Below are 24,395 nucleotides of genomic sequence, written 5' to 3' on the forward strand. Positions count from 1 at the left end.
ATCATGTTACTTATGTTTCTTCATATACATGCTCTTAATGCTAGCTGAAGGGCAATGTTAATATAGAAAATAGATTTAACTAATATAGCTATGAGGTTTGTTCTTAGGCAACCACAATCTTATCCGATATTTTTTATCTTTTCATTTTCAAGCCACCAAATAAGTGTGCATCTGCTTCACTATTGTCAGTTGACATGCAGATGTATCTATTCAGCAGCTCAATGGATCTTTGTTGTTGCATAGCTTGTTCGAGTAACCATTGAGATGAACAAATTTGATACAATCAAATGATGTAGGCACATTGGAAAACATGTTCGATCCAATCAAAAGATGTAAGTGGAGAAGAACTTGTCATATGTCAATAGTTCTCATGCTTACGTATTGTTTTGTATGTATCCAAATTTGGAAGGTCGTAATACTCGATATGCTATAAAAAAAAGTTGACATAAACATTTAGTGACGTCTTTAAGTGTTAGAAAAAAGAACATTTACAGATGCAAATATTTGGTCAGTATAGGTTAGTATTCAATGAAGGAAGCGTATCGTCAATAAATGTTTGGTAATCACTGACGCCGATGAAATGTCACAAAAATGCTGCTGATTTTCTGACAAAAAATAAAACGTCAAAATAAGAAGGATTTACTGATGCAATATTTTTTCAGTATAGACTTGGTTTTATACCATAGAATTACCGACATTTACTGACATGCAGCATAACATCAGAAAAGGTTTCATTTCATGTGATGCGTGGCTTCATGTCAACATCAATAAAACATCTACTGATGATATTCTTATTTTTATATTGACATTCTTCATGCATCAAAAGAAACTGGTTTTTTTTTAATAGTGGCTACAATGGTAGTAAGTGTGATACTTGAGTTGAATAATATAATGTAGGCCCACCTAAGCCCTAAAGCAAACCAAAATAGCCCTTTTGGTGGTTTTATGTCAAAGATGGTTTCACTTAAGTAAACATTAAAAAAAACTGACCTGCTGGCCAGTATAACAACTCATAAACAAAGACAAGCTCGCATTAAATTGGACATGGTGTCTCAAACTATTAACATAAACTGGCACACGACTCCTCATTTTAATATTTTATCAACTCCCTGTTAAAAGGGAAAAAAAAAAAAAAACGTATAACATTTTTTTTTTTGCTAATAGCCTACTGATGACTATTACAAGTACCATCTCATGATCCACCGGATCGGACGCCTATAGGGACTTCATTGGCTAAATCACTACACTACACGTTGCTCTTGTATAACATGGAAGAAGCAATGCATGCTGGTGCATGCGACCATCTGACCAAGGTAGGCTCAAGGGAGGATGGCCACAGCAGGTGCAGGTGCTGCAACCTCAACAAGCTTGCGGTGATGAACCGGTGCGACTGTCGGAGATGGGGCGGCCTGGCCTGAGCTTCGGATCTCCGCCACGGCACGGCGGCCGTTGGTCTTATGTGCCTCACACAGCTTCGGCAGGAAAACACCTATGTATATACCACAACAATGTCCAGGAGAAAAGAAGTAAGGGGAAACAAATTCATATAAACACATAAACATGTGCGCACCCACATACATTCACACACATCTACGTTTTCCGTTTTTTCATGCTTGTCAGTGTTAAGACTCCAACTTGTCAAGCGTGACAGATAATAACCCAACGAGGGTGTTTGATACTGTGTTTTCATAAATGTGGTCCACCAACTAAACATATTCATACCATGCATGGGTTCTATGGTCAGACGTTATCAATGTGTTTTATTTAATCCTATATGAAAGTTTATAAAAAAAATTAAAAAAATTAAAAAATTATATTTCAGTTCCTATTAAAATTTCAAAATTACAGTTTGACCCTCTTAATAAGAAACTCATAGCTCGTGGCAAAGCCAAAAGAGAACTGATGCAAGGGCTGGCACGTGCCTCTTCCCTCTGTCCTACATTTCCCCACACCTCCCCCTCTCTCCTAAATTTTAAAAAATTTAGAAATTTAATTTGTCCCAAAAGATTTGAAAATTACGATAACCCTTCCTTGTAGCTAGGGACAGAGGGAAGGGGGCCCACATGGATCCTGGTCTTACTTCAAATTTTTTTTTATATATTTATTTAGAAAATTTTGTTTGTCGTATAATAAAATTTTAAGAAATAATATTTCAGTTCGTGTTGAAATTTAGAAATTTTGATTTGGTCTGCCTATATTTGTAGGAGGTGCCGAATGAGAAGAGGAGATCATATAGATTTAAAAAGTTTTTGGATGCTTTAAAAGTAGTTAGTTAAGTTTGAGTTTTTCTTTGGAACGAAAAGATTACCTTCCCCAGCTGCAAGGTTGAAGAAAAGGTCCACTATGTTGGGGCAGCTCTTGTAGCACCGCGGGGAACAAAGCGTGCGCACGAACCGGGACTCGAGGAGCGCATCAGAGGAGACGCCCAGGGTGTCCCTGGACACACCACAACCGTCGATGCATTCGTTGCTTTCAATCCAGCCCCTCGATCCTCCTGCTCTTATCTCCGAAGTCCGACACACGTGGTTCGACTCCCCACCGTCCAGCGACAGCTTCTCTAGCACGCACCGCTTGCCTGATGATGAAACCGCGAACGCACACGTGTCCTTGTTTAGATTCGGACACGCTACGTACCCTGCAAATTGAAAAAGTAGGACGTTGCTGGCCTTTCACTTTCATTTTTACTCAGCTGAATTTAAAGAATTATAACGGTAAAAAAGGAAGAGCGACGGGCTGGATCCCGGTGAATCGGAAATCGGAAATAAAATGTTAATAAAGACCTTATATATATATACATATATATACACGATAAAAGTTAAATACACGACAAAATGACAAGCACCATCAAAGAAGAAATGAGTTTTCTTGCATCACCCTCTCAAAGCGTACACACAAAAATATACATATAAACAAAAAAAAAAGCATTGTAATTACGTGTAAAATAATTTGAACACATATATAGATAGTTGGAAAGGATATATATGCACAATAACTTTAAAAAATGTAGGCATGGGGATATGACATAATATAGATGCAAAATTTCACAAAAAAAAATGAATGTAACATTTAAATAAACAAACACTGTAAAATAAAAACAATCTATCTTAATGAACAATAACACTAATAAATAGAATGAAAACTAATTAAAAAATAAAATAAAATAAAGTTTAGTAGTTTGGATCAGCTTTACTCAAATGTATTCAAGTACCCACTTTATGTATGAAGACAACGGCATGGGTACATGGAACTTACCGGAGTACCCATGTGACTTACATTTCTAGTGTGATCATCAAACTTATAAGTTATAACGGTAAAAGAAAATATAAAGTGTCTAAGCATAAGCAATAATGCACTCTTCCAAACTATTGTTACTGAACCAATAAAATTCCCTTCCAAAGAAATATCATGTGGGGGTATGCATGTGCATATCTATATGCTTAGTTTTCTATATGAAAAAAAAGGGCTTCGCATTTCTTACCATCTACATGGTGAGCTGCCACCAGCACAAGGAGCCCAACCAGGCAACTCCATGTCGACAAAGCGTAATAGGAGGAAGAAGAGGAAAACGAAGCCATGGCGGTGGACTCTTGGGGAGAAGTTGTAAAGAACAGGTGGGATTCTGTTGAAAGGCCAAAACACTGGTGGCGCTGTTAGCTGGGGAGTGGGGACTCGGAGGGGCCTATTTATAGAGAAAAAAGTTAGGGCAAGTCCCCCCCTTCAACTTTTACGTATCAAAGAATAATTCTTCAACTGATTTTGGAGGAACGTCAAAAATTCTTAGAGTTTGGCATTGAATTTATGTGTGTTCCAAACTTCTGGAACGGTTGATTATTTGACCAGAATGCCTAGACCCTTTTTGTCTCTCTGCCTTTTTGTTTCTGGCTTTAAGGGTTTGAGAAATTTTTATTTAGGAGCCTAATTATTCATTTTTTTGGCCATAAACTCAAAGGGAATCATCCAGTTTCTAATTTTCTTATATTGTTTTAACTTCACATCTTTTGAGACATAGATGGTAGGTTTGACGGACACACATATAATGTATTCTCAATTTGATTTGTATAGATAGTATTTTGGTGGACTACAAACAGTGGCATGTGCAACACTCAAGTTAAGGGATGTACCTTAAGACTACCTAGGTCATGACAAAGCAGCTTTGGACCTTTACGTTGATTTTGATTACCTTTGAATATCAAATTTGCTGCATAAATGTGAGGTTTATCAAATTGTACATTTAAGAAGCGCAGATGAAGAAGTGCTAAATCCATGGATGTCAAAGAGGAGCACACAAAGGGAGAGAGAGAGAGAGAGAAGGCTAAGGAAGTACATCAACCATGAGCTTTTAAAACCTAAGGTTTTAAAATCTCCGACATCATAGGCAAGGTTTAATCTGTTTGAATCTAAGAACTTAAGGGCAGAGGAGAAAAGGGGGTTGGCTTTCACCTCTTGCTTATCACTTGCTATAACTTTACTTTACTAGTGCTAGCGCTGACATTTGTCAAGCAAACTTCCCTTGTTTGGGAAACATGCATTTTTGTTTTTATTTTTTTTAATATTAGTTTTTTCAGTAAACCAATAAAAGTGAAAAAAAAAAAGGTATTGCGGTAACTAGCTCATTCATGTTTTAGAGGACACTGGCAGACGTAGCTAGGCTTTGTTTGATAGTAGCATATTCAACAATCGGAAGCGTAAAACCTCTATTGAAATAATGATATAAAAATGAGAAGCATAAATGAATACTATACTTCTATGGGATATTGAGATTGCATAACCATTACGCTAGCTGTATTACCATGTTCCACGGTTTGGATTAATCGGTCCTGTATTATTTCGGTATAAATATTTCTAATTAACCGGATCGATTCATGGTCAGTGGTGGCAAAACCATGCTTGTTTTGATGAGAGACACAGTGCATCAAGGGCCTTTATCATGACGTTTCCTTTACATTAAAGAAGTGACGGTGATCACGTCAAGACATGGACTTAACATGGTCAAGTCCGTAACAGTACAAAATCGGTTCCTCCTACATTGAGAAAGATTTGACCATATATATGCAAACAAACAAGTTGGGAATATGAAATGTCAGTTTTTCCAACTTAATGACCAGAAGATTGCTTGGTTAACGTGTCCTTGGAACGACTTCAAAGGCCATTAGCCGACGCTTTAGACAAAAAAAAGGGAAGGCGGAAAATTTTGCATGGAGTAGTTCAAAATTGAGTGTTCTTAGAATTGAACTTCAGGGACGGGCGGCTTGAGTGGAGGAAGTAGAAATTTTTTGGCCATGGCACTGTTTTAAAAATTCTCCTTTTTCAATGGGTAAGTAAATAATTTTGAGACATTTATGTAAAAATAAATAAAAATTTAATTTGTTTTGAGCCCCAACTTTTTTACTACAGCAAAGGCCGTGGACCAAAGTGGGTTAAAGGCATTCATTGAGGGTAGGAGACAGGTTTCCTTTTGCGATAGGGATGTACAAAGAGTCCATCCAACTCTAGCTCAACTTGAATTCATTCCGTTAAACTTGACTCGAGTGAGTTTAATTGAAAACTCAAGCCTATAAAAGAGTCGAGTTTGTGTTGTATGAACTCGACTCGATGAAACTCAACTAAGCTCGTTTAATATAACTTATGTTTTTTTTTTTAATTTTCATATTTAAAATTGAAGAAAGGGATTAAGTAAAATGAAGAGTTTGTAAAAAGCTTAAACGAGTTGAGCTCAAGCTGAAACTCGAGCCGCCGTTGAGTCATGTTAGACTCGACTAGTGTACACCCTACTTAGAAAGCACTATCAATGTTGGACCTAACCATATCGACTAGAATGTCCAGGTGTTGACCTGGAAAAATATTCCCGTTAGGTTTTGTACATGCCACTTTCTCGTTTAACGTATATTTAGTGAATTCCTTACATGCTCTTACCCCCACGACCGGTAACTCTTTGTCGATTTCTTCAAAGAACCCAAGTCGGAGATGACCTTATATGCAAGCAAACGATGGTCTTTTTTTTGACAGAAACGTGTCTTACTAAGAAGGCCTTGCAAACCCACATCAAAAAGGGAAAAAACTATCAATTCCATTTTTTTCTGAAATATTCTCCGTCATCAACATTCAACATTCATGGTGATTGGTGGCAGGAATCACAATCAAATGCCCACACAGCCACACAAATGTTAGTTATTTTCATAGTAGTGGTTTTCTATAATTCATTTATTCATATGTATTGTGCTTCTTAATTATTTAACTTGTGTTTAGGGCCGGACATACGTGGGTTACCATGGGCCGTATGTTATGTTTCATCGAGTTCAAGCTCCAGTTAGATGGGGCTACTCTACGAGACCTGGGTTACTGCTTCCAGATTAATTAAAAATTTGTTAACCACTATATACTTAGTGCTTCATAGAAAAAAAAAATTCTGGCTGGCTTTCGTACCACTGCCCAATGACAAAAAAAATCTTGCTCCGCTTTTGCTCCTGTCAATGTCCCAACAACACAATATTAAAGACATTTTGGCAAGATTAATTTAAATAGTGCAGAAGTCACTGATTGACAAACTTAAATGAAATGACAACATAACGAGTTACTACAGACAATATTGTTGTCTTGCTACTATACTACAAATACCGTCACTCGCTCGGTAAAAGTGAAAGGTAAAGTCTACTTTGGTAGACATTCTTCGAGAGCATCGGAAATGTTCTTGGCCGGCCATTTATGACTTTGGTTGGTGGCTATCACTTGGTAGGTCGCAGAGCAGCATTAGCACTTACTTCAACGGCCAACTGGCACACCCTCATTTACCAATATATCCTAGCGAACTATTAAATCTCAGTTTCTCCCTGGTGAGCCTTGCACAGCCCATCTTGGCAGGAGTAGAGTCAGAAATTGTTCACGAAGAGAGCCAAATTAAAGTCTCTAAATTCTGACAAAGGTTGAAATATAAAATTTTCAAAATTTTTACATAAAACAAGTAAAATTTTCTAAAATTTCCATGTAATTTTTTTTTTTTAAATTATGAGGTGGAGCCAGGGCCCATGCGGCGGCCCCTTGGCTCCACCCCTACACCCAACCAGTCTGGTGAAAAGGCAAATTCAACGTGGTCCTACCCAGCCCAAGTTGGCTCACTCTTATAAGGGCCTTGACCAGCAGCTCAGGGAGACCTCAGCGCTACTGCTTTTAGTTTGCCTTCGCCCATGACCATATCCTATAAAACTCCCTTGATGAACTCGGAGGCATCGGTATAGCCCACTGCGCCCAAACCCGAGGGCCTTACGTAGATCCAAAAAAAAGTTCTGCATGAATAGCTTTTATGTTGACAAAGAAAGACCTTGGGGCAAATCCCTCTAATGAAATTGAGGAGTGTTGATGTTGGGATTAGAAATATCACCCCTGGAGGCCAGGGAAGGAGGCAAGGTAGGGCTCACCTCAAAATAAAAAAAGAAAAATTTACATGTAAATCTTTAAAAATTTCACTTCTTTTGTATAAAAATTTTGAAAAATGATATTTCGGTCCTTGTCAAAATTTAGAAAATTTGCCTCCCATATGAAAATTTTTTTGTTCCACCACTAGTAGAGACCAAGTGAACTGATTCTTATCTCCTTTTTTTCACCCGTACCTCTCTCTCTCTCTTCTTTACTTTGCTCATAAGTCATAACTGAAGTTAATCTGAAGCCTCTAGTAAATGTAGCTTTTCTATATGCTTCTCATATTTCAAAGGGCGTTTAATGAAAGGAATGTTGCAATATACTTTTCGCATGACGCATGGACTACTTTGATGGACGTTTGTAAGGCAACGTAGGTTATGGGAAGTTTGTACTGTGCTCGCTCACGCTAGGTTGGTCGTTATTTGATAGATAGTTGACCCTAAAAAGGTTGATGCTCACCGTTATTAGCGCAGTTGTCTAAGGTTGGGGCCGGGGCCGTTGAGAAAGCGAAACAAGGAAGACGATTGGGGTTTGTTTACACTACTTTGGTGTACCACGTTTTTTATTCATTTTAGCTTCTACATTTTGTCGAACTGATAGCTCGAGTGCATTGAGATTGCGATGAACAGGTTGACCAAACAACTAAAGCCTTGTGTTCTCTCTCTCTCCTTCTCACTCTCTCTCTCTCTCTCTCTCTCTCTCTCTCTCTCTATATATATATATATATATATATATATATATATAACGCCAATGTCCATTGTAGGATGAGTGTTTTTACTGTTGTGATGCTCAAAAATTGGCACAAATGATGCATTATTGCAGCAATAATTCATTGGCTACAGCTTGTAGCTATGCAATGCATTATTTGCAACAGTTTTTAGCATTCCAAAATATAGAAACAAAATGATTGGATATATATATATATATATATATAATTCTTCCATGTGCTGTGAAGCATTTAAAAATCTTCGTATTTTGTAATTATTTTTTCGTTCCCTTTTTTGTTTATCGAACTTTGATAAGAATAGATATTTAATAAATCTCAGCTTGTGGAAACGATTTGCGAAGTCCGATATATGCGCATAAATTTTTGCACAACATGTAGAACGATTTCAAAGGTCGTAAAGAAAAGTCGTCGTTGTTAGAACACAATGATCGGAAAGTTCATTGGCGAGAACCTGTTTCCCGATGACTCCTTGACTATGCATTTACCTATATTTATTTTAGAATAGGGTCAACAGATCTCTGGTCCATTATGCCAAGCAAGCCATCGGGACATCAAGTTCTTCGGGTCATTCAACTTAAAGGTCTCGAGTCTAAACTCCGCACAAATGGATTCGGTGATTGAGTTGCACGCCACAAACATGCACCCTAAACAAAGAAAAGGGGAATTGAGAAATTTTGAGAAAGAAATGTCTTTTTTTAACTTATATTTTTTTTCACTACATTTCCTTTTTTTGTCTTCATAAGAAGAATTCTTTTTTTATTAGTTAATGTATAGAGTCGGGGGCGGAGCCAAGGTAGGTTTCGCATGGGTTTTGGCCCCACCTCAATTTTTTTTAATTTACTTATAAATTAAAAAAATCACTTCTTTTATATGAAAATTTTGAAAAATGATATTTTTGGCTCTAGTTAAAATTTAGAAACTTTAATTCATGAAAAATTTCTATCTCGGCCCCTATATAGAATCCTGCATTATAACCACATTGGTGCTAAACTAATGGGTGTGTGCATCCAGCCTCCATTTTGTTGTAGTGCCCCAGCGCCCTACCCATTAGTCAAATCATATAAAAGAAAATGGTTCTCAATCTTATTACTCCACATATATGGTTTTTGTGACTTAACTCAAATCCAAGTCTAAGGGATGCGATATAATTACTCCAGTTGCATCCCGTTTCAATTTCAAAGGTCGGGCCACGAATTTCATAAAGAAAGATTCAACTTATGTCAAATCAGGTACACGATGAATTCGATTGAATGGAAATGCGATTTAGGTGGGAAGCCCACACTGATGCATACAAGACCGGGTCCGCAGACCGGGATGGGGAGTCGGGGACCCAGTGTGGGTCCAAAGACCGACTACAAGCAAGTCATCATCTTGCACATGACGATAGCACAGCGAGAGCCATCGAGGAACATGAGGACGGCGTCCGGTGTAGGAGTGGTAGGAACGACTTCCGTCCATCTTTCTCCCTCTGCGGTCAAACGGAGGGCTGTGATTGCTCCGTTGATCACGCCGGGAAGTGCGGAGGCTCAAGTGGCCAAGTGTGAAGACGAGAGAAGCAAGTTTAGCCTTTCTGCATTTTAATTTGGACAAGAAAAACTTTGAGGGCGTCGTTGGCTTCGTAGGAAAAACGTCTTTGAGGAACTGAACGTATTAGAGAAGAAGGAAATGCAAGAGCGTAATTTGATGACTTCATATTTTAAAGACAGGTATACGTGCAGCTGCATAGGGATGACGTATATCCCTCGCTAAACATGTAGAAAATAAAACAGTTATTATGCATTTTGGAAATTTATAACAGATCCCTGATTATGCAACCGACTTGATCTATCCAGTCACATGAATGCTATCCTCTTCTTTTCTGGGTTTGTAGAACGGAACTCCACCACTCAGCTGAGAGCTTTCTTCTACCTACTCCTAGGTTAGAAGAATAGACTTGCTTTTGAGTACAACAAGCATGGTCTCAAGTCTTGCGTGCTTGTCATGCTTGCACAAAACTATTGTTTTCCATATGCCGATGCCCACTTTTCTTTGTCTTCATACAACATTTTAAGACAAAACATTCTCTTCATGGTCATGGAAATGAATCATTTGTTCTCATGCACCGTCTTCACACTTAAGTGCACATTATGCAAAACACTTCTTGAAGTCAGTCTTTCAATTCAACATGTGGCATATTTTCTATGTTGGTTTTGGAAAACATGCCATAATAATGTTCCTCTGGCCACACGTAAGGCATTGCTGCTGCTATTGCATTGTCGTCACATGTAAGCACAGCTTTAGGGTGCTTGTCATTCATGGTTTTAGTGAAATCATTAAACAACTACTCAAATGTCTTTATGGTCTGATCATACAAAAAATGCACCATTGTAAACACAACTTTGAAAATGGTGGTTCACCCCTACAACCTAAGCAAAGGACCAATTCCGTATTGATCTTAATGGTTGTGTTAAAAATAAAAGCAACATTGCAGCATTTATAATTTACCCTTAGTTTTGAGTAAGCTCAAAAGGTACGTGTGGCATATTGATTTATTTGCACTGCTGAAAAACATGTGTGTTTGCTTGATGTTGTATCCAAGTAATCAAATTTGCCTTTTAATTCACCATCCTTCATGAATTATGCTCTCATTTAAGTGGTTTTTATAATCTATGGGTATGAATAGAACATTCTTCTAACCACCATCGACTTTCACGTAAATAATTATAAGCCTTCTTAAATGGAATGTCAGCACTATCAGCTAGTTCACCCAGTGTACCTGCAAAAATAATCATGTGAAGCATTTTGGGTATTTTGGTGACGCGCGACAGGCATGACGGCGTTTCAGGCAGGGGCCAACTTTAGAATGTATGTCTTTCAGAATCGTTGGATCTTATGATTGAATTGGGATTGAATGAATGTATGCATGTGATTGAATTATTATGAAATTGGTTTTGTTTTTAAAGTTACTACGCAATTGCATGTACATGCTAGCACTTATAACAGCTTAGGGCAGATTAAGTGTGGTATCGAGTCAAGTATCTCTTCGATCTCGATTTTACATTAGAAAGCATCCTTGAATGATAATTGCGTAGGACAACTACAAGCCAATTACGAATCGATACTACTCTCTGTGGTTTAGCTAAGTTTTGTAAAACGTGATTGATATGTTTGAATAATGTGAATGTTGCAATATATTTCGTATACATTGTCGTGGGCATGATGCAATTAAATGAATTTGAAGGGTAGATGTACCCGTAAAGTTATGACGGCTAACTAAGAGTATTGACTATATGTGTAGTCATCGTGTAGAGGCGTTTGGAAGTATCAGTGCACTCGTGAAGTGAACCTACCTCATGTGCTAGCCAGTCATTTTATGAATGTGTTCTCATAATGATAAGTAAGAAAGAATAATTGATGTGAGGCCAGTCGATTATGACAATGTATTTGGGATATGTCCAACCTTCACCACTAGTCTCACATGCTTGGAGCACATGTGGTGCAAGTCTCCAGGATATCGTTGTGTGGTGTGCTTGGAGCGTTAGACTCTCACCTTTCCAACCTGAGTCTTTTAGGGAAAGCTAAACAACTTTTCTTAGAATTCACACATCTATAGATGATTGCTTTACCGCTACAACATGAACAGATTCATATCGTTTTGGGTCCCTACAGAGGTTGTCTCCCAATTGTAGGTCGCCTGTGGTGTACAGGTGCCTATGTTTGCACCCATAGGAATTGTCAATTCACTAAAGCTAATGTAAATGAAATGATTGTAAATGAAAAAATGTGAACGATGAAGTACATGTGACAATCAAGTGTGTTAATTGTGGTAATTGAATGGTTCCTACATGCGAAATATATGAGGGACTATCATGACAAGTATGTGACTTCAGGCTACCTACTATCATGATGTGGTAGTGTTTATGCTTTTCAAATATATTATATCTTATATTTGAGCCCTTACCTTGAAGGGTTAGAGATTTATCTAGTTTGTTGTTATACTACGAAGGCTAAACCTTCTGTTGTTTACCTTTTTAGGTTTTGACGGACCCAAAGCAACAGATTGATCATATGGCTAAACTTACATGCTACTAAAAAGATTTTTGGGTCTATTGTAGTGCCGACATGTCATGTTCTGGTCTCATTAATGTTTTGTTTTTGTTAGACATCAATGTTGTTGTTTTGAGACATTTTTATCATGTATTATTGAGAAAGATGAAGTGAATTTTGTATATATTGAATTTATTATATAATAAAATGTTTGCCACAGTGTCTTTTGATTTGCATAGCTCCTTTCGAATCGTTGTGTCGTCGCACCTCGATGTTTTATATTTTTAACGAAAAAAAAATATTTGGGGATAAAAATGTCAGGGTGTGACAGCAGAATGGGATGCCGACATCTTGTTATGCGACCTCAGCTCGTGACCCATGTGTAAAGGTGTCAGTGGATGATTGTGGTAATCTGTGAATGTGTAGAGACAATATTTTTCATTGGAAATCCTTCTCAATACTAATTTAGTTGCACAACCACATTTCGTATCAGTCTTATTTTTATTTACACTTTCATGTGGTTTCTTCCAACCTTGCTTCGAATAAATAAATGACATTCTCACAACAATGCCTTGTGCATTTTTATCACTTTTACACTTTCTAACACTAAACATATATCTTCAAACATATGAATTGTAAAATATATAAGCGTCGTACTCATCACCAAACGACATTCCTACCGTAGAAAGTTTATAAGTTCTGACACATACATATGCAGCATTATCGTTCATCAATTCATGGGAATAATTGCTGGACAATAGGTTTTCTTGTGGACATTCGGCTATAGGCAATAAACACTAGTTCTCCCCATCATATTCATATTCTTCTATTGTCTAATCATATTATTCGTTCATATGCAATGTGTGAGCATCAATGATTAAAATTGTACATACTAGAAAAGTGTGATACAATGCCTAACACAAGACCGTGGTTTGCAATGCATTGCAGGATAAAGTTGTGATGCAGTGTGTGAAACTATGGCGATAATAGGAGCGATACTATGTGAGCGCCCTAAGTAACAATAGTGTCTACGATCATATGAGCGATAATGTATGCTTGAGTGTGTGAACTATGAAGATCCTCATCACTTACCACTTGCGTGATGTGGGATAGTGTCATACCTATTGTCTCCTCATCACTTACCACTTGCGTGATGTGGGATAGTGTCATACCTATTGTCTGCACATTTTCTTTCTGTGTGCGTGAGTTGCATTGAGCTTCATAGAATGTGGAAGTGCTCATTCGATTTCTTCGAATGCCCGTCCATTGAAAAAAAAAATCGAAACCTGTAGAACACATTGACATTGTGAAAATATCGGATTCGAGCAAAAAATCGAATGATCAACTGCGATCCAAGGAAGATATACACTCACTTCTTCCTTATTCTTCTCATCGGCCAAATTCCTCACCCAATCCCTCATCTCTTAGGGTACAACACCTGCTTTTGGTGCCTTGGGATGCCTCTCCCACCATGCTTTAACTTGCATGTGATAGTTGCATAATTATATGATTGAATGTGTACTTACCTTTAAAGTTAGGTTGTTTTCAGTTTTAGATTAATAGGACCATGCCCTTTTAGTGGATACATTTTCTTCTTTCATTGTTTTGCTTCAGATTGGTCATTGTTTGATTTGTTTAGGTATTACTTAGTTTAGTAATTGATGTTGGCTGCATGAATGTACTGCTCTATGTCGTTTGAATTCTGTTTCTAAGGTTTATGCATTACAGTCATCAAAGTTCTTCTAGTTTAGCTGAAAAGAAAGATGCGTTGTGAGAATCTGGTGCCCCTATAGATTTGGTTTTCCAAGAAAAAAACAGTACACCCATTAACTAGAGCTTTGTGTATATACTATTTGCAGTCCATAAGAGTAGTGTTCATGAGAATCGAACTAGCGACCTAATTTTCACCAGCTCGCCAGTCCGACCAGCTATGCTATGCTCCCAGGAAACCAAAAGTATTAAGATTGAATGTTGGTTCATTCGTGGAAAGGTGAAATTCAATAAAATGTGCATTGTTTTAGTCAAAACCTCCAAATGGATGACAAACAGCTTCACCGATACTGTTAGTTGTCCTAAGTCTACATTACGTGAGACCACAAGCAAGTTGGATCTGGATTTCCGCTTCACCTCAACATGAGAGAGAGAGAGAGAGAGAGAGAGAGAGGAGAGAATATCGGAATCCTCTCTTTCCTTCCATATGCACAGATCCAGATTGGAAAGATTGTTACCTTTAATGAGCTCCAGAATGCTGGAAACTGTCATTGTAGTTTGTTTTCTTGGATTTTTTTTATAGTATATATATAAAAGTGGATATTACACCCGTAAGTATGTATATTTATTATTTAGCAGTTAAGAATAACTGAAACTTTTAGGTTAGCTTGTCAGACATATCGCTGACATTTTGTATGAGACTTGGAATCATATGCCACAACTCATCAATCTTTCAAGATTGGAACTGAATAGAAAGACCAAGATAATTACAAGTTGAAAACCAAAGCCGGTAAATAAATTAATTCGGAAGACTGAAATGGAATACCCAAGAAACTATGAAAGCAAAGACCATACAAGCAAGCAAGAAGTTGAGAACCTTATGCCCTGCCCAAAATGGTCTTGCATCATCTGGTGGCGCCGGAACTGGGTCTGGACCAGGAGCTGATGTGCCGTCGGTGGCAACACTTGCGTTGGCAATAACCTCCGTCTCTTCACTGATCGTGACCATATTTCTAGCTGTGGATCCACATATCTCACACACACTGCAAATCCATTGAGTTTTATAGGTAAGCCTTTCCATGGGGCTCTTGCTATTGCATAATGCACTTGTGAATTATGTTGAAAGGAGGCAAGAGCCAGAAAAAAGAAATGATTAAAACCTTAGTGGTGTTGGGCCGCAGTATAGAGAAAACATTAGCAGGGGAGAAGCCACATGTGGGGATACGTGGGCAATTGCCCACACAGCCTCTACGTTTTTTTTTTAAAAAAATTTGAATTGTTGATGTCCAACAGTTTTTTCATTTATATACTATGTGCCCCTTAATTATGTGTTCAATGCCCCTTAATCATTTTATCATGTCTAATAATCTTTTTTGAATGAGTGCCCCTTAATAAAAAAGTTCTTGCCCTGCCCCTAAATATTAAGTTGTGTGTGTGTGTGTGTGTTTGTCTTTTTTTTTTTCTTTTTTTTTTATAAGGGTGAGTGGTTCATTCCACCACCTCTAAGAGAGGCCACTGCCCCCCTTCCCTGTGCCCGCCCCCTGGGTTCACAGAGTATATTTCGAGACCTTTTTACTGTTCAGAGATAGAGTGTATTAGTACGTGACAATAGCCCTTGCAAAATTCTAACACAGAGTCTTTAGAGGATGTGGACCACCTAAGGTTGTGTTTGACTACCAATGCATTTGAGATCCATGGTGATATGATATTAGGTGATATGATATTAGCACGGATCTCAGATATGTGGTTTTGAGGTCTGACCTAGATCACCGTGGATCCTAGATCATCGCATAACAAACTTGGACTGCTATAAAGTAAGTTTAGTTAGATTTCAAACTAATTGGTGACCCCCCTTCTTTTTCCTCTAACCATAGAATTTTCAAAATGAATACAAAGATTATGGCTTAAAAAAAACTCATTTTCATTATTAAAGTAGGCTTCTTGTAGCATAAATCTTTTTTAAAAGCACCATGAATCTTTGTTGTGGTGGCAACTTGTCAATTTTTCACGATCCAGCAACATCTAGGTAAGAGAGCAGAAGTAAAAGCCCTATAAGATGGCCTTTTGGATGCTGCAAAATTTCAGTCATATAGCCTTCTTGGGGCAAGAAAATTAAGTATGGACCGCAGGCAGTTTCAGCATGGTTCTAAAAGTATCTCACCTTGGTCGCAGAACTGAACTGATTGGTAACTATTGATGAACATGTGCCTTTTGGGTCTATGAGGACGTGGATAAGCGGTGTGACTTAAAGCTAGTTTCATGTTGAAAGAGGTTTAATGCTTAATAAATAGGATGTTTGCCTTCTTGTTGAAGGCCTACGAACTAAGTCGGAAGACTAATCCCTCTCCTTGTCTTATGTGAAAGTAAAGGACTATATACGGACAAGAAAAGAAAAGCTTTGGCTGTAGACTGGTGGTGCTCGGGATTGATATGTAGTTGCTCATAAGAAATGTGTGTTAAGAGACAAGTCTAAAAGTTGTAAGGGAAAAACACTTGACAGTTCCTTTTGTCATCGAACGACTTGTGGTGGAAGATATATTTAAATTAACATGTTCTTCAAATATTCCAAAATGGCTGTTTGAAGTTTACGATTACCTGATACTTCTAAAGGGTATGGTTTTCCTCTAGGTTTATAGTCTTTATGAATATCTTCTATTTCAGAGTATGGTTGTCTTGGGGGTAACCATAATTCTTATCTTCCATGATTACTTCAAAAAAGGGTGGCTTACTGTTTTCTGCATGAAATTCCATATAGTTTTGAACTGAAATTTTAACTAAGGAATTTATTTCTGAAATTGTATCCTCTTTATATATTTCTTCATTCATAAGAGTTTTTACTGTAACATTATTATTGGTATCTAAATAATTAATTTCTTGATTCATATCTATTTGTCTAGAATCGTTTAAATGGCCTTCCAATTCTACAAGTTGTAGATATTATCTAATTTGAGTTCTAATTCTTTAGGGAAAAGAATTTTTTGATTTTTTTTGTTTTTTCATCTTTTCGTTTTATGAAGAAATATTTATTACTTAATTTTGACATGTTAGGTTCAGGTGTTTTAAGATTTAATTTGTTAATTTTCTTGACAAGTTCATCATACTTGGGAGCAGATTTTGGTTCATAGAGTTCTTTTAATAGTTTATCATATTTTGTTTATATGTCTTTTGATCTTTTAAAAACTTGACATAGAAAACCGATTACTAAATTGAACAATTTTGCGTACTTATCTGATTGAGAAGAACCTTCATATTTCATATATTCAGATGTAGTTTGGATTCCATTTATTTGTAATTTTGTATTAATTGGTTCTATAAGTACTAAATCTGCTTCCATGAGCTTAACATTATAGTTTCAAGAATTCTAAACATGTCTTCTAATTTATTGAAGATAAGATTGATTTCATCAAACTTTTTTGTTAAGTTTGTTTAAAACTATAATAGTGTTGTGTTTAGACTGAATGTCTGATGTTTAATTAAATCTTTCTTCTTCTGTCGCAGTATTCCTCCAATATTGTTGAATGTTTTAGTTAGATCATTTATTTGAGACCTTTCGTAATCTAAGTTCAAACTTAGAACTTTTAATAATTTGTTTTGTGACTATATAGAACATACTATGGAGTCTAACATTATCCGATTAGTTTTTTCTTTTTGTTCTAAGAGCTCTCCTTGAACAATGATAAGATCTGTCATTGTATTTAATTGTTTATCTCGACCATGTCCTTCATGGTGATTATTATTATCAAAATGACACAAATGACTAAAATTATTAAAGCAGACAGTATATGACTTTTTTAGGTAAGCTTATATTCAAGTAATTAAGTCTTTTCATCTCTCGTTATACTTAATTTATCTTCTAGAGGCATTTAGAAAGATACAACTGTCTTGACAAAAATTCATTAGGTTCATCACCTATGAACTTCGATGCAAAACATCATCCGAAGATGAGGGTCAATCATTGAAGGACTTAGAAGAAATACAATCAAGGCAATTTGTATATTTCTAAATGCCTCCAGAAGATAAATTAAGGATAACAAAAGATGGAAATACTTTATTACTTGCATCTGAGCTTACCTAAAAAATCATATATTCTCTACCTTAATAATTTTAGTCATTTGTGTCATTTTGATAATAATTATCACCATTAAGTACATGGTCAAGATAAACAATTAAATACAATGGTAGATCTTATTATTGCTCTAGGAAAACTCTTAGAACAAAAAGAAAAATCTAATCGGATAATGTTAGACTCCTTAGTATGTTCTATATAGTCACGAAACCAATTATTAAAAGTTCTAAGTTCAAACTTGGATTACCAAAGGTCTCAAATGAATGATCTAACCAAAACATTCAAAGAATAGAATTCCTATGATAGAAGAAAAAACATTTAGTTAAACACCAGACATTTACTCTAAACACAACAGTATATATAGTTATAAACAAACTTTCAGAAAAGTTTGATGAAATCAATTAGAAGACATGACTAAAAATCTTGAAAATATAGTGTTAACCTAATGGAAGAAGATTTACTATTAATAGAACCAACAAATAAAAAGTTACAAATAAATGGAATCAAAACTACATTTAAATATACAAAATATGAAGGTGCTTCTCAATTAGATAAGGAGTACCCAAAATTGTTCAATTTAGTAATCAGTTTACTATGTCAAGTTCTTAAAAACAAGAAGATATATAAATAAAATATGATAAATTATTAAAAGTTACTCGGTGAATCAAAAGCTGCTCTAAAGTATGATGAACTTATCAAGAAAATGATAAGTTAAATCTTAAAACAGCTGAACCTAACATGTCCAAATTAAATAATAAATATTTGTTCAAGACGAACAAACCTAAAAATCAAGGAAGAATTTTAAACATGGCAGCAGATGATCACAACTTTGGCCACAAGATATCGACCGGTAGAGTGCAATCATGATAAAAGACTATCTAAAGGCAAATCATGGACATAAAGATGTAACAGAAATGATAGCATATCTAAAAACCCATTTAGGAGAATTTGCTACATCCCAACGGGAAGCATACAAAAAATGCATCCCTAAAGAACTCGAAAATGACATAACAATCGGAATAAATCCCTATAATTTTAGAATCCAAATGGTCTTAATAAGAACCAGCCCTAATGTAGGTATGGAAGAAACCCAAAAGGAAGCAGTTTGTTGACTAGAACAACTTAGCCTGACAAATTGGAACTATATTGAAGAATTCTTAAGGGCATACTATTTCTATACGGCAATCTCTAGAAACTCATATGAGACATGAGGAAGACTTTTTTGTAAGCTTCTTGGAGCATTAGGTAAAGAAATGGTTGAAGGATGGAATGATTACATCTGGATTGATCAACCCTTATAAGTGTCCCAAATTATCGCCTACAGAATCAATTACATTTGTAAATGCTTAGAAAAGAAATGTAACAGTAAAAAACAGAGAAAAAAAGGAAAAAACATGGAAAACCCATGGAGAAGCACGCTCTTTCAAATGTGGTAGTGCTTTACTAACTTCACCTTCTACCTGCCCCTAGTTGTCTTGGAAGAATCTTTTGGGGGACCCTTTCAACCCTGGAGAAGAATCCATGTGATGTTTCATAACTGCCCAATAGATCTCTTCGACAATTATATGTGAGGGGAGAAAGTAATTTCCTCCCATGTGACAATGGGTCAGCACTGCATTATGAGGAAAGTTGGCCACTTGCACACCCTTGATTATATAGGGACCCACAATACTTGGTGCAAGCTTGAAGGAATTCATGTGCCTACATGATCAAGGCAATACCCTTACACCCTCAATTTTATTTTTATGTCTTCCATTGGCAGTTTCAAAGAAGAACTTGGTGTTGGAATACCCTTCATTTGATCTGAGTTTTCTGCCTCATCAAATTTTTTTAGGTTTAAAGAGAAGATTAAGCTTGCTTTGCCATTACTTTCTGGCGAAATTGCTAGATCCTACATCTAATTCAACCTGAATATATTCCAACTTGGAGATAGTCAAGCAAATCTGGTCATTAAGGTGCTCCCATCACCCCCGGGCCTCCCCCACCACCAACCCTTGCCATCTCTATTACTTTAGCCTATTATCCATAGCCTCTAGTTTACCAGTCAGTTACAACCCTCAACCCAATAGTCCCAACAATCTTTGATAATTTCTCTTGAGCCCAATAAAAATGAGATGAAATTTTGAACAATTTATAAATTAGTTTACATAGAAGATCACCTCTCATATACATGGATTAGAACAATGATAGCATTGTGATTTGATGTCACAACCCAGTGGAAGATTGGGCATTGCATCAGCAGAAGCGTCAAAGCCACCTCTTATTGGCAAGATAGTTATCTAACCTACTCCTTACATTATGATACCCCAATTGTAAGTTTGACCAAGTGAATTGGGCCAATCAGCCCTTTATCTCAGTAAGCTCATTGTAGTTGATAAATCTTAAGAAGGCTGAGCATCCTATGCAGAGGCAAAATGACTTCTGCTCATTCTTAACATTTACACAAACCAAAGGAAATTATTGGGAGAAAATGAAATCAGTGAGCTCTGCAGCTGACATTCTCTGAGCATGAAATATAGACTTAGACAATAGTAAAAGAGGTCACATCAATGATATTTTGAAATTTAAGAGCGATACTTCAATCATATTCCAATGATCTCTGCCCAAATTTCTTCAGTGCTCCATCTAGGTATTATTTCATGATTTGGGGTCTCTTACTAACTTTTTAATTCAACCACTAATGAGTCAAATGTCGATAATAATAGCAATCCCAGGTCTCCTAGAATTGATGACCATTTGCAGCTCATTTTTGTACTGCTTTACCCCCAACTCCTTCATGTTCCAGGAGAGACTTTCTTTGGGTAAGCACCTCCTCGGTTCCCCCACCATATGCCTCCAAAGCTAATGATGGGAAGGTGTTCTTCTTCCCTCTTGAACTCAATCGTTAATGGGTCAGGTCAAGTTCCTTAGGTCTAGGGCCACACTCTTTTTGATAATCCCTTGCTTTGCTTCCTTATTTAAGGTGCTGGGTTTTCACCCTTTCCCCATTCATATTTGGCATCATTATGTCTAGCAGCATCAGTCATAGAGGTGAGGGCAGCTCTTTCAATGAAACTCTTGATATTTCAAAATGCTTTTTTTGTCTCCGAAGACTGCTGTTTTTTTCTTAGAGATCCAAATTTTGTAAGGTTAAACGCTTATAAAGCTTCTTGCGTTCACTATTAGCGCCTTCGAAACCTGGTGGGGGCTAAAATGAGCTGCAAAGTGTATTGTTTTGCCACACCAAGAGCAAGCATTGTCACTTCATATATTCATTGGATTGTTCTATGACCCTGCCACAATTTCACATAAGTTCAACCTCAGACATAGGAGAAAAGCCAAAGATACTTCTATTTGTATTCTTGCAAAACCAAGTTCCCTATGTAATCAGTCTGGAAATATAATATGCTCCAACATAATCAGCTATGTTCATGGCTGCAGTCTCAGCAAACATTCACATGTCCCAGAAACAATCATAATTCCCCCACATATATTTCAATATAGTACAACAGAAAAGCCAAAACCTGATTCTGTGTGGCTCCAAACCACAATGATAATGCCTATTAAGCCGGCGACAAAGGTTCTTGAAGATGCATGGTAGATCAAGACAGTGGCAGAGCCAGAAATTTTGACTATGACGGCATTAATCCAAAAGTTTCATACTTGGAGGGGCACCAACATATATAAGCAGTCAAATATTTGAAGGCAGCAATGCAAAAATAAAGGTATTTTGTGGGGCTGGTTTGGGCAGCAATTGCCCACACAAGTTCTTACGTCGCTTCGCCACAGGATGAAGACCATGAACCACTTTTCAAAGTTTAAATTGCCATAACCACGCCACAGCAACTCAGTTGAGGGAGTTTTTTCAAATTCACTGTCACATGCCAACTTCAATAGGGTTCGATACTAAAGGCAAAGAATTGGTGGCCAGGCAATGATGCAACCAAAAGCTCTCAAGTGGTGCACAAAATTCAGAATGCTCAGTTCGTCAAATGTAAATCTCATATGTTTCTAATTAAGTAAAACTAAAGGTTGCACATTGCCATCAATGCTGTAATTAAACATTCGTTTTTGTTTTTGTTTTTGTTTTTGTTATGGTGTTTAGAGATGCATCCTCGTCTATTGGCTAATTCAAATCTATTTATATAACTAAAAAAACAATATTGCACACACACACATATATATGGACTAATTTGATCCTTGCATTTTATAGGAGATTCTATGAGAGATTTAGTCATTCCCTTGAGCTGTGTTTGATTGCCTCTGGAATCTTAGATCCGAAGCGGATTTTAGATCCTTGCTTTTTAAAACCTAGGTTTGGAAACCGCTTTGTTTGGTGCACTCTCCTGTTTACTCTTGGGATCTTTCTCGCTCAAGCACAGACGGTGGGACTATGTGGAGTACATTCTCGGTTCGATTCTCAAAGATGCTATCCGGATGGTATGCAAAGGAATTGATTTGAGGACGACGTGGCCGAAGTGGCACCGTATGGAATTGCCCACCGAAGAAGACACTAGTTTGGTGCGTGGCAGCAACAAAATCATGTAGAAAGAAGAGAGCAGCCAATGTTGAAGGCGACGATGGCAAGCAGACCAACGAGAGGTCTTCCATCATCTTTCTCTCTCAACTCCATGTCTCTCTCTCTAACCCTCGACAATGGCAGCTGAGGGTTCAGATTTTCTTATAAAACCCTTGGCCATGGTGGCCGAGGGTTTTGTTTTTACGTAAAATTAATTGGTTTAAAGGTTTCGTCAGATTTCATCTATCAAATTTTAATTTTGTTGTGATTTCTCCTCTGTTTAGTGTCTGTATTTAGCTGTCCTGTAATCTTTCCCTGTGTCGCCACTCTCTGTCCATGGCAAATCCATTGTCAACACGTCTATGAAAACATGGCAGCACATGCTGACACACATGTAGTCCCACATGGGTACTATTTTAACATCATTTTATTAATTTTTAATTCTTTGAAATATTTTAAGAAAGATTATTTTAATATAAAAAGAAGAATTTTATTTTTTATTTTTGGGGAAAAAAAACTGCGTCCTGCCTCCCAGCTCCGGAACAAATGTACGAGTAATTTACATTTACTTGCCCTTATGACGTCTCTGCCTATCTTTCTCCTCCTTTGTGAAAGACACCGGTGCTTGGAAAAAGCAGAAACGATAGAAGACAACGCCCCAAAACAAAAGGAAAAAGCAGAAAGAGGGAAGGAAAAGGGGGAAGACTCACTTGTTCCCCTTGATCTTGAACCACGCTTCTGCGCAGTGTTGGTGAACGAAGGCGAGGTCGTTCTTGCATTTGCATCCCAACTCCATGGCCGTCCCCCCTTCCTCCTCCTGATATTTTGCACCACCATGTCCATCACCCGCTCCCCCTCCTACTTCCAGAAGGCTCAGGTGGCAGATCCTGCACTTCTTCCCTGCATCCTCACCTCTCTCCAAATCCTCCATTCTCTCTTTCTCTCTCTACACTCAAGGCTTCATGATCTGCCCAACTTGTGATCTTAGCTGCCATTATCAAACGAAAATGAATCATTTAAAATGAAAAGGAAAAGAAGACTGAAAGGGGAAAGGTGATATACAGCAATTCCTGTTGGTCATACACAAGCAAAACCGGCTTCTGAAATAAAATATTAATTTGTCCTCCCATGGCGGAAGAGCTCTGCGCTAATTATCAGTGTTAAGCAAATGATCCTTCTAATCCTCTGATTTTGACCCCCAATTCACCGCTACCACTTTCCTTAAATTGGATATCTATGAAGCGAATTGAAAACGAAGGAAACTTCCACAGGCAAGAGTTACAAAAAATAAGAAGTAATTACTCGGTGACCAGACTATATTGATGTTAACAATCTCAGCGGCAATAATCATGTCAAGTTGGAAACTTGGAACTGCTTGAGAGAACACAGCTACGATTGTTTTGGTTTCATCCCTTGAAATTGTGATTATTCCATCTGTGTCGGTTTCCTTACTCCTTGTTTCTTGGTAGTACGATCATCAATTAGTGGAGGAACAAGAAGAATCGGCAATGGCGCACACACACACAGAGGGAGACAATTTGCGCCTTACCTCAGTCGAACAGACCTGAAGCAGAGTCGAGGAGGGAAGAGAGGAAGGAAGCTTCCTTGCGGAGAAACAAAGTGGGGAGGCTTCTGCAGCCTCCGGAATTCTTCTTCTAGGGGAGGGGAAGCAGTTGGGTGGGTATTGATCTCCTGCTCTTATTCCAGATTCTCATTCTTTCACGGTGTCGGCGGCAGACCAAAGACCCTTAACATTGAAATACATGAAAATCTTTCCCCTCATCTTCCCTCCGTCACGCTCTGTCTCTCTGCATCCCCACATATAAATGGATCGAATGAGACAGACAGACAATTGACAATCACAGTTATCCAATTGAACTTACTGAACGGTAATTTTCAAGATATTCTTTGCCCGATCAATAATTAACCACTTGCATGAGGGAGAGACATATCTA

General features: G+C 37.4%; 2 protein-coding genes across 2 annotated transcripts; both read right to left on the bottom strand.

Annotated features, from left to right (window-relative positions):
* Positions 1–1,013: 1,013 nt before the first annotated feature.
* On the bottom strand, positions 1,014–3,642 carry LOC116266130 (uncharacterized). The gene is made up of 3 exons (XM_031647231.2): positions 3,479–3,642; positions 2,309–2,635; positions 1,014–1,489 (listed from the first exon to the last, which is right to left on the bottom strand). The coding sequence occupies exons 1-3, from the start codon at positions 3,573–3,575 to the stop codon at positions 1,320–1,322; spliced, it is 594 nt and encodes a 197-aa protein (XP_031503091.1). The 5' UTR covers positions 3,576–3,642; the 3' UTR covers positions 1,014–1,319.
* A 10,947-nt stretch (positions 3,643–14,589) lies between these two features.
* Positions 14,590–24,248, bottom strand: LOC116265405 (uncharacterized). Its single transcript, XM_031645986.2, has 3 exons — positions 23,990–24,248; positions 23,151–23,428; positions 14,590–14,919 (listed from the first exon to the last, which is right to left on the bottom strand). Exons 2-3 carry the CDS (start codon positions 23,369–23,371, stop codon positions 14,676–14,678), a joined length of 465 nt encoding a protein of 154 aa, XP_031501846.1. The 5' UTR covers positions 23,372–23,428; positions 23,990–24,248; the 3' UTR covers positions 14,590–14,675.
* Positions 24,249–24,395: the final 147 nt, after the last annotated feature.

Source organism: Nymphaea colorata, chromosome 12, assembly GCF_008831285.2.
Source record: "Nymphaea colorata isolate Beijing-Zhang1983 chromosome 12, ASM883128v2, whole genome shotgun sequence".
Classification (NCBI taxonomy): Eukaryota; Viridiplantae; Streptophyta; class Magnoliopsida; order Nymphaeales; family Nymphaeaceae; genus Nymphaea; species Nymphaea colorata.